This window comes from Gobio gobio (genome assembly GCF_949357685.1).
Source record: "Gobio gobio genome assembly, chromosome: 9".
NCBI classification, from domain to species: domain Eukaryota; kingdom Metazoa; phylum Chordata; class Actinopteri; order Cypriniformes; family Gobionidae; genus Gobio; species Gobio gobio.
The window spans coordinates 45,010,858-45,025,758 of NC_137115.1; the positions used below are offsets into that span (position 1 = coordinate 45,010,858).

The 14,901-nt window shown below is 37.6% G+C and overlaps 1 protein-coding gene across 2 annotated transcripts in view; it reads left to right on the forward strand.

Moving 5' to 3' along the window:
- Positions 1–14,901, forward strand: part of necab2 (N-terminal EF-hand calcium binding protein 2) — a gene marked incomplete at its 5' end in the record, with an annotated part of 130,975 nt that overhangs the window by 103,625 nt on the left and 12,449 nt on the right. Inside the window, 2 exons of one of the 2 annotated variants that reach the window (XM_079825063.1) lie at positions 5,135–5,214; positions 12,644–12,700. In XM_079825063.1, the coding sequence (XP_079681189.1) occupies positions 5,135–5,214; positions 12,644–12,700 (137 nt within the window). The remainder of the gene's footprint in view (positions 1–5,134; positions 5,215–12,643; positions 12,701–14,901) is intronic. The other variant, XM_079825064.1, reaches the window with a different exon arrangement.

Consider the following 14,901-nt stretch of genomic DNA (forward strand, 5'->3'; position numbering starts at 1 on the left):
AGACAAAGCCATAACAAAAAATGTGTAGATGTGTTGCATAAAAGGTTTCTAGCCGATAGGCTAATTTGCAACCCCAGTCCCTGGTCAGGCCTTTCTAAAAACAACTACCTAATATATTTACACAACCACATTACACAAAACAACACATCACATCCAACACAGACGATAGCTCAATGTTCACATATTTGATTTTCTTTCAGCCAGTGTTTCACCTTTCTATTAAAAGTTTTCAGGTCTGTTTCTGTTTTTATTTCCGTTGGTAAATCATTCAAAAAATGGGTCCCTATCACTGAGAAACTTGACTGGCCAAAATCATGTGATCATGATCAAGATCATGTGCACAAGTCGCTGCAGACCACAAAACTTATCGGACCCATTTGAATTCTGCACAGAATGCTATATTTCAAAGCGATATGGAGGAGATTAGGATGATAATCGGTTAGAGATTAGGAGCTGAAACCGAGCTGAAAGGCTCTAGTCAAGCTGTGATATAATGCACAGCTTGACTAGAGCTGGCGAAACAATGAATTTTGTCAGGCCGCCACGGACACGCCCTCCAGTGAAAACTCTAGATCTTCGCGATTTAACATCGTAAAGGCCTTTAGATTAGACTGACCAAATATGATGTTTATCTGATAAAATCTCTTGGAGGAGTTTGTTAAAGTACGTCTGGAAATGGCAAATACTGCAAAATTTTTGCAGAGAAAATAAAAAATATCTCACTTCCTGTTGGGTTTTCAGATTTTACACCCCTTTTTTGTAGGTATTGGGCTGTTACACGTGTGTACTGAATTTTAGCGCTTAATTGAAATTTTGTAGGTGGCGCTATCAAGCCACTTTGCCACACCGAATTCTGAAACCCATATAAGACCACTTCTAAACGCTCGCCACTGATGTCACTGCCATTATATGATAGGCTGAGGTGCCTCAAGTGATCCAAGCTAGCTTTACGCTTTCTCCAATGGTAAGAGATACAGACCCTCTCATCTCCCTATAAAACAATCTCTGTTCAGGATCACTAGTAAATCACAGATAGGTGTGTTTGATCAGGGTTTGAGCTAAACTCTGCATAGCAGTGACCTCCAGGACCAGATTTTGAGGAACCCTGTGCACGTATTCATGTAAAATCTTAATGCAAAGAGTAGCTCCATAGTGACAAAATGTTGAGAAAATTCTTAGAAAGGTGGGCGTTTCCTCTTAAAATGAAAGAAAAAAATCCTAGTAAAGAAGAAAGTAATTCAGAAAGCATCTTAACCCTTAAAAGAGGTCTTAATGTACAAAATTGTTAGGAGTACGGACGAGGACTTAAGAATTTTTTTAGAAGCAGAGAAAATGGACGAAATGCGAAGGGGAAGAAAAAATTTGTTGCACACAATGCATGAGTGAATTAATAAGACACTACACATTAGATCATGCAGGGATCATGGTTTTATCCAATCTTATTAGAGACACGCTAACATCTCAGACATAGTGCAGAAATGCCATAGCGCCAGAAATGGAAGTAATCACTACATTAACATGTTTGGCAACTGGAAAAATGCAGCTATGCAGCAGTGATGATTTGGGTCTGTCACAACCTTCTATGAGCCTTCTTATTCCTACGAATAAGTTTTTAATGTAAATTAGGAGCTTTCTGGGCCCTGGAAAAGCTCTAAGAATACGGGCCCTGGTTTACACAAATAAAAGTAGACCCTTTACAGTTTTCACATTATGGTTGTTCTTAAACATCAATTTCACCAGTTATTTAGTTTTTTGTTTTTTTCTCCAACCAACGAGCACTACAGCCAAAACCATCAGGCATCATTGCCACCAAGAAATACACAGTCTGAAAGCCTTAATAAACACTGAAAATTGGTAATAAATCATGTAATACAGTGAATGGACAGGATTTTACCCTCTCTGTTTAATGCGTTCATAATCACTCGCTTATATTAAGCACTCTATTCCGGCTTGTTCAGTTCCAGCTCATCAGTCACCGTTCGAGTTATTTGGTTGTGAGAGAAAACAATCCAATCAAAACGGTCGAGTTTTAAAAGAACAGTCAGTTTCAAAGTTTCCTCTCCGCTTCGACATACATTTTCCTGTTGTGAGCACCACGAACACGGATAGGAAGACTTACTCGTACACAAACTCATGTGACACACCCATTCAACACCATTATGCTATGGCTTCAAAAAATAGTTTTTTACAGCAATTTTATAAAGTGCATAACATTATCAATAATTTCACTGAGATGTTTATTCAAAGGGTCATTGTACTTCATAATGTTTCAATCTTGGCAAGACTTTCCAATTTGTCTATAGATACCATATCGTGCATGTTATTAATTTGACAGCACTAAATCGGAAAGGAGCAGGTGGTCAGGGAAAGTTTTGGGTTCAGCCCAGCTTGGTCCTCCTGACTGGAGCCTGAACTGATGTTCCTTCCAAGTCAGTATGTTGTGGCTGAAACACCCAAGCTAATTAACATGACAGTCTCCGAAGCAGGAAGAGCATGTGGCAAGACTCCCAGATTGTCTTAATCCATTCTAGTCTTTATAAGTGCCTTATTACTATGGCCTAGATGGAATTATAAACTTTGTTAGCATTTTCTGTGCTGATTTTATGGCAAAATCTGCAGAATTCTGTGGAATATTATTATTTTTATTATGTATTTATATGATTATTTTCACTATTCTCACTAGGCTTTTAAAAGGTTTCAGGCCCTGTACACTTGGTCCTGCAATTGCTATGGTAACAGTTAATGAGTCCCAAAATGTCTCCCCTCCCCTTTATGCTGGCCTCATCAACACAAGTGAGGTGTTATAACATAATTGGTTTGGCACCTCAAGTGGGGCTGATTTCAAAGGCAGGAAAACCTTTTCCCTCATTAATAGGATCTGTCAATGCATAAAAGAAATAAAGTAAGGGTGATAATCATGTTAATCATGCTCCGATTTTGTTTTATGCGAAACACAATATTCTTACAGTACGTTCTCTTTATCATTTTGCGGTGGTAGTACCATGGTACAGCCATGCTATCAGGTGGTAATACCAGTGGTGGACGAAGTACACAAATAAAGTATATGAGTAAAAATAAAAAATTACTCCAGTAAAAGTATTGAGTACTCCTTTTTAAATTTACTTGAGTAAAAGTACAAAAGTAATTGATTTTTAATGTACTTAAAGGGATAGTTCATCGAAAAATGAAAATTACCCCATGATTTACTCACCCTCAAGCCATCCTAGGTGTATATGACATTCTTCTTTCAGACGAATACAATCAGAGTTATATTAAAAAATATCCTGGCTCTTTCAAGCTTTATAATGGCAGTGACATCCGTCCATAATAAACATACTCCACATGGCTCCAGGGGGTTAATAAAGGCCTTCTGAAGCGAATCGATGGGTGAAGGGAATTGAAGAAAAATATCCATATTTAACACGCTAAGTAAAATAACTAGCTGCTGGTGGACCGCCTTCTGTATTCAACTTGCGTAGAAAGCGTAACTGGTGCGACAATGATGTCGGACGTAGTGTTAGCGCTTTGAACTGTGAGAGGCGTTACACTTTCTTCGTAAGTTGAATACGGTCGGCGGTCTGGCGAAAGCTAGATATTTTACTTTATAAAGTTTTAAATATGGATATTTTTCTTACACAAACCCCATTGATTCGCTTCAGAAGGCCTTTATTAACCCCCCGGAGCTGTATGGATTACTTTTATAATGATTGGATGCACTTTTTTGGGCTTAAAATTTTGGGCTGCCATTCACTGCCATTATAAAGCTTGGATTAACCAGGACATATTTTATATTACTCTGATTGTATTAGTCTGAAAAAAGAATGTCATATAAACCTAAAATGGCTTGAGGGTGAGTAAATTGTGATATAATTTTCGTTTTTGATCACATACTGTACCTGAAGCTCATTCATTATGCAGGTCATTATGCGGTCCATTATGCATTCTTTTGTTATCTCAGGTGTGATACCCAGCATTATTCATTAACGTTCACGCCTCCTCGCATACTGCCTTTGTAAAGAAAAAATGTCTTACAAAATGTAAATGAATATATTGTTTTATGTGAATGAGTAGGCTCAATGAGTCTCACATCAGTTTGAAGCAAAAACTCTAGGCAACAACACCCATTAGTCAAAAGTCTTGTGGACACATATCTATTGTGTGTTTTGAGGTCTTAATTTTAAAAATGTATTTTTATTTTTTTCAAAAACTACGCATAAACATTATTCCCTCAAAAATACAAGCATGTTCAAACTGGGCTACCAGTTTTTGCTGAATACAATGTAATTACACTTTTGCCATTAATATGTTTATAAGCAACTGAAAAAAGCACAAATGTCAGAACATGTCAAAAAGTTCTAAAGGGCCCCAAAACAGCTCAGACTTCTAGGGGTTAAGTAATGTTCCGTACTTAAAAAGTACTGATCGATGAATGGGGCACAAAATAAAGCATAGTATTCAAAAATGTATTCAAAAATGAGGAAAAACAAAATGCGTGTTGACAAAGAATGTAAAAACGGTCCAATCAGTGAATGAATCGTTTGGTGTGATTTGCGATCCGATTAGACAAGCACATTGAAAAGAATATGCTTGTTCACGAATCAGAGACAGCTGTTGCGTCTTCGAGCATGTGTAGATTTCTTCAGTTCAAAATAACAGGGAACAACATGTTTTTAGCAGATGTAGTGGAGTAAAAAGAATAATATTATTAGTTTATCAAAATAAAAAATATTCAGGTAAAGTACAGATACTTGAAAAATTCCAGTAACAGTAACAGTCCAGTAACAAAGTAAAAATACTTCAGTACTGTCCACCACCTGGTAATACCATGGTACATGCTAAAAAAACCATGGTAGTATATTTCAGTGTATTTCAGTATATTTCTTCTTTTATAAGTGTCATCTGCCCCAACTAACACCTTTTGATCTGTAAAAACTCTAAGCAGTTGGCAAAAATGTGTAAATGTCCATTTTAATCTAGGTAATGACTTGAGCTCAGTAATAATGTCTGAACGTTTGATTCACCCTGTCGCATTGCCATGACAGCCTCTCTGAGACGAGGTTTCAGGTGCCTGGAAGAGTAAAACATCATTGAAACTATCTGCAAATTATGCACTGTGTCTCTCTGTCTCTGTCAGGAGCTGTGGAGGTGAGAAAAGAAGGACTTGAGGCACAGATCAACCGACTGGCTGAGCTGATTGGACGTCTGGAGAACAAGGTAAGAGGATCGTCTTATACTACTGAGGTCAAGCGCTTCCTCCAGGGAAACGTCTTATAATACTGAGAGGTCAGAATCCACAGACCCGTGCAGATACAATCCAGTGCATTGCAAACATGGTTGACAACAAATGGAAAGATTTAGCTCAGTTTCTGATAACAATACATACAATTACTGGGATGTTTTGTTTGAGTAGATATTACATTAGATTTTCTTAAATAAAAATACCACATCTAAAGTAACTGTTCTAAATTGTATATGTTTTAGAGGGTGGCATGTATTGATTGTGAGGGGGTGAAATAAATGCAAAAAAGTCACATAAGGTTTCCAGATTGCGGTGATTGGCTGATAAATGCCCTGTAATTATCAGTCTGTAATTTAGCCTTGCTTCTCACAGCATTATTGTAGTTAGTTATTTAATTATTATACAAACCTGATGAGACTTGATTTTACTTGATTTTATTAAATAGTATGTCATTAAAAACAAATATTATAGGGTTGGTTGCTTAATGACAGTCTCAAGTATACAATACAATTAAAAAAAAACTTTGATTTGTAAGAATGCATTGATCAAAAGTGACAGTAAAAACATTTACAATATTACGATTTATGTTTCAAATAAATACTGTTCTTTTTAACTTTCTACTCATCAGAGAATCCTAGAAAAATATGCATCAGAGTTTACTAAAAAATATTAAACAGCACATTTGTTTTCAACATTGATCATGTTGGCTGCTGAAAATTAAGCATTACCTTCATAATTTTGTGAAATATTACAGTTTTTACTGTATTTTTGATCAAATAAATGCAGCCTTGGTGAGCATACTCTTGAATGGTCTGTAAATGCCAAATGGAGCTTGAACATGAATTTACATTAGTCTAAAACGCAAATCCACAAATTACATTAGTCTAAAAACACCCATTTTGCTTCCTTCGCTTCCACCGGTCGATTAGGAAGTAAAACTTTGGTATGGGAAGAGCTTTTCTGTGCCTCTTGTATTTCCGTTACTATTGCACATACATCCATTCATGCACACACAAGCACACACTGATAATTACACACATTCATATGTAAAGGCCTGAGATGAGATTCAGATTGCATTTAGCAAAGCCAGTAATCTTTTCTTCTTACCGTTATTACTTCCATTGCTCAGGGTGGACAGCAGTGAAGGAGGGCAGGAATGAAACGGTGAACAAAGGAAGCAATTAAACAGACCTGACAGCCACAGTATTGCACTAGTTAATGGCTGCTTTTGCCCTTAGATTTTTTCATTCAACACTTATGTAACTTTTCCTTCTTGGTTAACTATTATTTCACCATCTCTCTTTCTCTCAGTCATTTTATTATGCGTGTCTGGTAGACATTGAGCTCGGTGCGCTAATAGATTCCCCAGTTAATACTGGAGTCTTTGGCAGGCATGTTCTTATTGCTGGAGCTAAGAATAGCCAAACCAACCCAACTGGTTTATTCCTCTCTCAGTGGAAGGGAGGTTCTGACACATCCTGGTGAGACGGTATGAATGAGAGGATATCTGGGTTGAGCAGCAGAGACTGCAGTGGTACTGGGAGAGGTTTTGGTGTCAGGCCAGAGACAGATTAACAAGGATACGGCACATTCACATATACACAGGAAGAGAAATATAATGAAGAGCTTAGTTTTAAATGAATTAGCGTAATACATAAATAATTATCATTTTGTGATATTGACGACCACTCGACTTTTTTTTTTATATTTTAAGAAATGAAGACTTTAATTCAGCAAGGAGACTACCGTATATCAAATGTGACAGTAAAAACATTTGAATTATATTCTAATAAATGCTGTTTTCCTATTCATCAAAGAATCCCGATAAACAAATGTTTTCAACGTAACAATAAAAAATGTTTCTTGAGCAGCAGATCATCATATTAGAATGATTTCTGAAGGATCATGTGACACTGAAGACTGGAGTAATGATGCTGAAAATCACAGGCATAAATTATATTTTAAAATATAGTAAATAAGAAATTTTTAAATTGTAATAATATTTCACAATATTGCTGTTTTGTTGTTGATCAAACAAATGCAGCCTTGGTTTCAAAAACATTAAAACCCAAACCTTTGGCTGGTAATTTATATAATATACTCTTAAAAATAGTTTTTTTTTTTTTATTGGCATCCATGGTTCCATGAAGAACCTTAAACATACATAGAACCTTTCCATTGCATAAAAGTTTCTTTATAGTGGAAAAAGTTTCTTTAGATTATTAAAAATGTCTTCACACACAAATATGGTTCTTTTAAAAAATGTTCCATGAAAAGTTCTTTGAGGAACCCAACGTGATTCTTTAATGGCATTGCGCGGTGGATTTAAAAAAAAATATATAATAGAAATAATTTAATGTGTGTTGACCTAACACTCACCTTTTTGCAGACGCACCCTCAGTGGTGGTCCTTTTTCAACAAAAATTTTTTTTATATATATATATATATATAATTTTTTTTGCCATGAGAATGTCAATACAGTGCCATGAGGTAAAACGCTGCAATATTTGGAAATATATATTTTTTTATCCACCCCTGCGAGCCATGCAACCTTTTGCAACCTTCATAGTTTGGCTTGCATTCAAGGTTCTCAAATAAGTCACAATTTTTCCAGTTGCCATGTCAAACTCTGTACTTCTGCCCGGTCCACTGTGAAATCTGCCATAGTTGATCAATTCAGCTATCGCGGCACACCTGGGTCTGTGCAGGATTTAGCACATGCTCCTCTAAACATCCATCCTCAGAGCCTTCACTTCACTAATTGAAATGTCAAACAGTACTGTACGTCTGTCCTGTCCCGTTCCCCATTCTCGCTGTCGCTTTAGCAGACAGGGCAGCCTGACTTTGGTGACCCGCTTTGGCTCAGAGCTGGCTCTGTCATCAGCGCGCTCTTGTTGTCTGCATAATGCACCCCCACAGCTTTAGGAAACGCATCATTTCTTTTTTCCATCCAGTTGTGGCACCCTGATAGCCTCCAATCACTGTGGAGACTAACGCTCATTCCGCTCCTGCAGTCTTCATACTCGACAGTGCGGCGGTTGTCATTCTTGCTATTATTTTTGATGGATAACCCTCCGTCGCTTTTCTCAGTGAGAGAGACAGCTGCACGAATTTGTGGCATCATTACTGGCCATTATGTACTCTGTCATTCCGTGATGGGAAAGAATATTCCGCACCATCCCTGTTCACTTCATGTGGATGGACTGACAGGAGATACCTCTCATTTTATGAAGCACATAATGATTCTTACATTGCAGTGGTGTTAACTTTTCAGAGCCAGGGCTGCTGTGAATTCCTCATGAATTCATAAAGTACCTATATTTGGAATATAGTGAGAATATTTGAAACATAGCATATGCTGTTCTTGTTTTCAGTATTTTTTTTTTTATTATGTACATTCATCATGCATAACAGTGACACTGCTTGTGGAGGAAGGGAAATACTCGCAGGCTTTCTCTCAGTGCTCAGATTCTTGATTACAAAAAAACATGTCCTACAACTTTATAAAATAAAGTAATAAAATAGCAAAGAATTTCAAATGAAATTATGCATTTGTGTTATGAACATACTAGTTTTTTCTCAACTCTGATTCATTTCAAACCATGATGCTATTTTATAAAATAATGGGAGGTAAAGTTGTATGTTTTTTAGGTTTATCAATTATGTAAATCTAATATGCACAAAGTATGTACACAAATACTTTAGCTGAAGTAATATTGTTTTAATGTCTAAGCTAATGCTTGTTCAGAACAATCACTTTAGTTTGTACTATTTTCTGTTTATTTTGATAAATAAAATAATACATTTTTGTTCAATAAATATAGTTAAATATAAAAATATATTTAAAAAATACAGAAACAATTATTTTAAAATGTAAATATTCCGAAAGCATTGAAGGAGATCCCATAATAATTTAAAATAGCTTTACTGTAGTAACAATAAATATTATATTTTATTATTAATATCAAATTTTTAAATATGATGGTTTTATTATAACGGTGATTATTTCTAAGGTGAACACCCAACTTAATAAATTATTGTGCCTTTTGCCCCAACAGCAGGGGCGCCTTTTATCCCAAATACCATATTTTTTACAAATTCTTTCGTTATTGAAAAACTGTTTGCTTTAATTACCTTGTACAAAACTGAAAATATAAGAAGACCTTTGTCTCAAAATAAATATATTTAGCGATTCTCATGTGCTACTTAAATCTACAGCATTTAAAAAATAAAAAAAAAACATAAAATATTACATCAAATTTCAACGTGCATCTTGAAAAGAGGATGTTTTGGAAAGTGCTGTGAGGTTGAGGTCAGGACAGTCAAGTTCCACAACACCAAACTCGCTCATAATTCATTAATTAGTTACATTTATGTGACATTTAGCTCACCCATGTCTTTATGGACCTTGCATTGTGCACTGGGGCGCAGTCATGTTGGAACAGGAAGGGGCCATCCCCAAACTGTTCCCACAAAGTTGGGAGCATGAAATTGTCCAAAATGTCTTGGTATGCTGAAGCATTAAGAGTTCCTTTCACTGGAACTAAGGGGCCAAGCCCAACTGTTGAAAACAACCCCACACCATAATCGCCCCTCCACCAAACATTACACTTGGCACAATGCAGTCAGGCAAATACCGTTCTCCTGGCAACTGCCAAACCAGACTCATCCATCAGATTGCCAGATGTAAAAGCGTGATTTGTCATTCCAGAGAACACGTCTCCACGTCTCATAAAGCATTATACCACTGCATCCGACGCTTTTCATTGCACTTGGTGATGTAAGGTTCGGATGCAGCGGCTCGGCCATGGAAATCCATTCCATGAAGCTCTCTACGCACTGTTCTTGAGCTAATCTGAAGGCCAGACGAAGCTAATGACTCTGCAGAAAGTTGGCGACTTCTGTGCACTGTGCACCTCAGCATATGCTTACCCTGCTCTGTGATTTTACGTGGGCTACCACTTCGTGGCTGAGTTGCTGTTGTTCCCAATTGCTTCCACTTTGTTATAATATCACTAACAGTTGATTGGGAATATTAAGTAGTGAGGGAATTTCACCAATGGACTTATTGCACAGGTGGCAACCTATCACAAATGTTTGTAGAAGTGTCTGCATGCCTAGTTGCTTGATTTTATACACCTTTCACCATGGAAGTGATTGGAACTCCTGAATTAAATTATTTGGAGGGGTGTCTCAATACTTTTGTCAATATAGTGTATATGCTGTATGTGTATTTTTAAAGGGTAACTAAACCCTAAACCAACTTTTTTTAGTTAATGATATGTAATACTGGGGCTTTATGAATGCTGTTCATTGATTCGAGTAAATGTTTTGACATTTGAGTATAAAGTGTTTTAATTCTATAAAATATGGTGTAAAACCGCCAAAGTGCTGCCCTCTTAAGGTTGAACGGTGGCTACTGCAGTTGAATTTTCCTATTGGACGTTGTGGGACATCGTGACGTAGGATGGTACTTCCAACGGCTCACTATCCGCGCCCCTGACACGAGCTCACCACGCCCTCAGAAATGTTTCCCCCAATCACATGATGAGAACGGCTTCACTCCAGTATGAACTGTCATATTACATGAAGTAAACATTAGGAATGAAACTCACTGATACTTGCTTTAACATTGTATTGAAGAAAATACGGTTAAATAATGCAGTTGTCAGTATACGTCAGGCTTTTCTTGCGATATTATTGCCGCCCGTCATGTGCGCAGATAATTTTCATACATGAGACGCGCTTTCAAACCCTGACACGCAAGTGGTTGCCGCGGACGCAGATAGATTAGGTCAGTTCTCTTGCGCGGCTGCTTCACTAGCATCGTCGGCATCGGGAGTTAACGCAGTTTGAGCAGCGGCTCGCATTGATAAGGCTCCGGGTTTGTGTCTACAGACAATCCACCCTCCTCCACTTCAGGTGAAGGTAGGAGAAATGACCGCTCTGTTGCAAAGCTGGCGTCACTCCAGTCATTCTCCATCTTTGCGACTCGCGAGTCAGACAGCTGTCAATCAATCCGTCACTGCGGGTCTCTGGTGCACGCCCTCCGCTCAGCCCCGCCCTCGATTCGTCCCCTCTGTGTCCGCCGGGCTCTGCCCACTTTTCCAGCATTTTTTGAAAATTGCCAGTGGGTGGAGTTAAGCTCTGAGCAGGGGTTTAGTTACCCTTAAAATGAAACTTTACTACTCAGCAAGGCCGTAAGCATGTCTTGAACATTGGGGGAAACAAAGGTTTTTTTATTTAAAGGAATTAATTAATTAAAGGATTAAAAGGGACTAAAGCTTTGTGTTGGCATCTGTGAACAGAAGCCCCGCCTTCTTTGATTTGATTGGCCATCTCAATCTTTATAAGTGCTGTTAGATTGCTGAGGCAGACCAGACAAAAAAAATTCTTACTTTTAACTTTTAAAGCATTTTGTCATCCTAACAGCAAACAGGGCGGTGCGTAGTGTGGTAAAGCAGCAGAGCAGCATTAAGAATATTAAATACTGGGAGGGATAATGTGGCGATTTATAAAAATTGAGTGGGGGGGGGGTCAGTGTCTATAGTGGTTATGGCCTTGCTACTCAGTAAAGAGGTTCATATTAAAATAGACCTCTATACCCTTTCACGACCCTGTCAGATATTTATGAAAACATTCAGGCAAAACAATAAGGAAAAATCAGGTAAAAATCAAAGTCAGTTGCTATCCTGAAGGTTTCCATATTTCATCTGCTGCGAGTTCCACAACATCACACAGGCCCTGCATGGTGAGTTCTACTGTATAGTTGTTTTTTATACTTTTAAGTAATTATGCTTAATTTTCTATCATATATCAACTCCATCACACAAATTGTAAATAAATTTGATGAGATTTTAGTAGATCCTATTAGTAGCAACACCTGAAAACTAAATGGCTACTTTACGTAATACTTATGTGAAATGCAAAATATGGTTATTTGTCAACACTGTGCTATAGAACCGTATGATTTTCTGACTTTGGTGACAATAATGAAGCTGCAAATCATTTTGAAACCATTGATTCATTAATTTGTTGAATTGAATGCAAGAATTACCTGCAAATATAACACATATTTTCAATTATTTTCAAAAATGCATTATTGACCAACATTGAATAATGGGCAATTACACATGCTTTGTGAGAAAATGAATGCTGGAGAACAAAATAATTGTAAGGGGCAATTCACACAGAACACGTTTTTGCAGTAAAAAAAAGTCAGTGGAATGAACAGCCTGCTTTAGACTTTCTTTTTTCTTGTCAAAGTCAGGCAGATGTGTTTATGTGATTCATCTCTTCTGAGCTCACCTGATTGAGTGTTTGCAGACAGACAGGAGCAGCGAGTGACAGCTGAGGGGGACAGTGAATTCACTGGTGGCTTTTCTGTTCTGGTTTTTGTTGCAGACAGTTTGGTTTGACCTACATCAGCGACTAACAGAAACTGATGGCACGACTAGCGCAGTAAGTACTCAAGCACGCCTTGTATACCAAAGAGCATGATAGAAAACTGCATAAAATCTTCAAGACAATGCATGACCAATTTCACCTTTTCCCTCCATCTTAAAACACAAAAGCAGAGTTATTGCTAGAAACCAGCGAATAAACCCCTGTCAAATCAAGCTTGGGTCTCTCCAGAGCTCCTCATGCTGTTCCACACACCTGCAGCAGATCTGCCACCTGTTCCTCAGGATTTAGTCACACTTCTTTGTCCATATGAAAGCACCAGCTCGGTGTATTTAATTCCAGCATGTTCCGGGAGTCATTTGTGCCTCTAAAAGATAAGAGGCAGTATCACGCTACACCTCACCTGGCCACAAATCAGTCTCGCTCTGTGGACTTAGTGATACACACAGCAGAGCATGATGGGAATGCACAGAAATATCATACGGATTTGTTCAGTTAAAGTGTGGGAGTGTGCTGGGATTTAATCTCTTGTAGAACTTTGTGGTTTAAAAGTTTCAGATCTAATAAGGAAAAGATTGCTGTGTTTAAAAAAAAGGAAAAGGTGCATCTGAGTTCAGTGTGTAACCGAGATCTTAGCTCAAATTGACTTCTTATTGACATTGGAGGGATCAGGGTAATTGAATCATTCCTTTTTATCCATTAATCCTTGTCAATTTCAGGACAAAATGGGGGTTGAGCAGGTTCCACCTGAAAGCATTAGCGTGTTGTTTTGGGACCCGTAAGATGTTTCTAGAATTAGTTCATCACACCTATAATAATATCAGGACCTCCCGTAATATTATCTGCCATGATTATTACACAGAGCAGAAAAGAGCCGTTTTAAAACAATGACTGTGCCATTTACGAGCTATTTCTGTTTACAACCGATTATTGCTCCATTCGCTTCTAGTAAATTGCATGCGTTTTGACATTTGGATGACAAACATTTAAACAAAATGAATCTAATCCTAGTAACAAGAAACAGGAATTTGATATGAACAGCCATGTGGAATATTTAAATGAACAGGTAGATCTTCTTAGGTATTACAGCAGTAGTGCTTTTCTTCACACCCTCATATATTTGAATATGTATGAATGCATATATTAGCATATCATTATTGCTTGTTAGGTTTTTGATATTCCTCCTGTAAATATTTATGGAAGTCATTACAATGAGCTACATACATACACGCATACATACAGTGTATATATATTATATATATAGGGGAATATAAGGTTCAGGCATCTAAAATGTGTTGCTCCAGATAAAAGAAAACAATTGCTTTTGGAAATCTATAGCAGAGTGGAGATGCGGCAAGAAAGAGGAGCTCTTATCTTCTCTTCAAGACATGTTTATAGAGAGTGGACTAATGACTGATCAGTTCAATGGCTCAATGCATCTGTTAGCTCAGCAGTTTAATACTTTACAGGCTGTATTCACTGACTTAAATAGACTCTTACACCACCCGCAGTGCTTGTCTTGATTGGCCGAGAGGAATATAAATCAGCCGTCTGCTGATAAAACCACCGAGGACAGACCGAAAGAGAAAGGGAGAGCTCTCTGAGGGTGAAGGAGTTATACAACTACATATCTGAAATCCATCTTTGCTCATTTGGAGGGAATTATGGGATGGATGCAAAGAGGGAGAGTGAGCTGCCCCCATTTATGCCTTTCAGACTTCAACAAAGCAGCTCATTTAAAGAGATGCTGAAGTTCAAAAGGGGGGAAATTAAAATGCAATTTAGTCAGTGTTACCAAAGAAAAGATAAATGGGGTAGAAAGATGCCAATCAGAAAGAAATGGGACGGTATTCCCCAGTTTCCATGGTAACTGTGAAATTTCTCAAACCCTCTGAGGTTTCTCACTTTTTTTATGGATTCGTACTGTACCTGAGACATTCTCCTCACTCACATGGTAGGAAATTGTGCACATAAAATATCCTCTCCTCTCGTAATGTGTGTGTGTGTTTCACAGTCTGATGCATAATGTAGAAGTGGAACAGTTCAACTCCACATGGGGGTCTTTAGGGTTCATTAGTTTAGGTTCCCTTCTGAGCTAAAGAGACACACATCATACACATACATGCAAAGTACATTCACCACATCAGAGATTGCTAATATCACATAAAGCCAAATGAGAGACATTGCAATACACCCAAGAAATATCGCTAAATAAAATTTAAACAGGCTTCTGTCAGAGCGAGTGATTTAAGGATTCT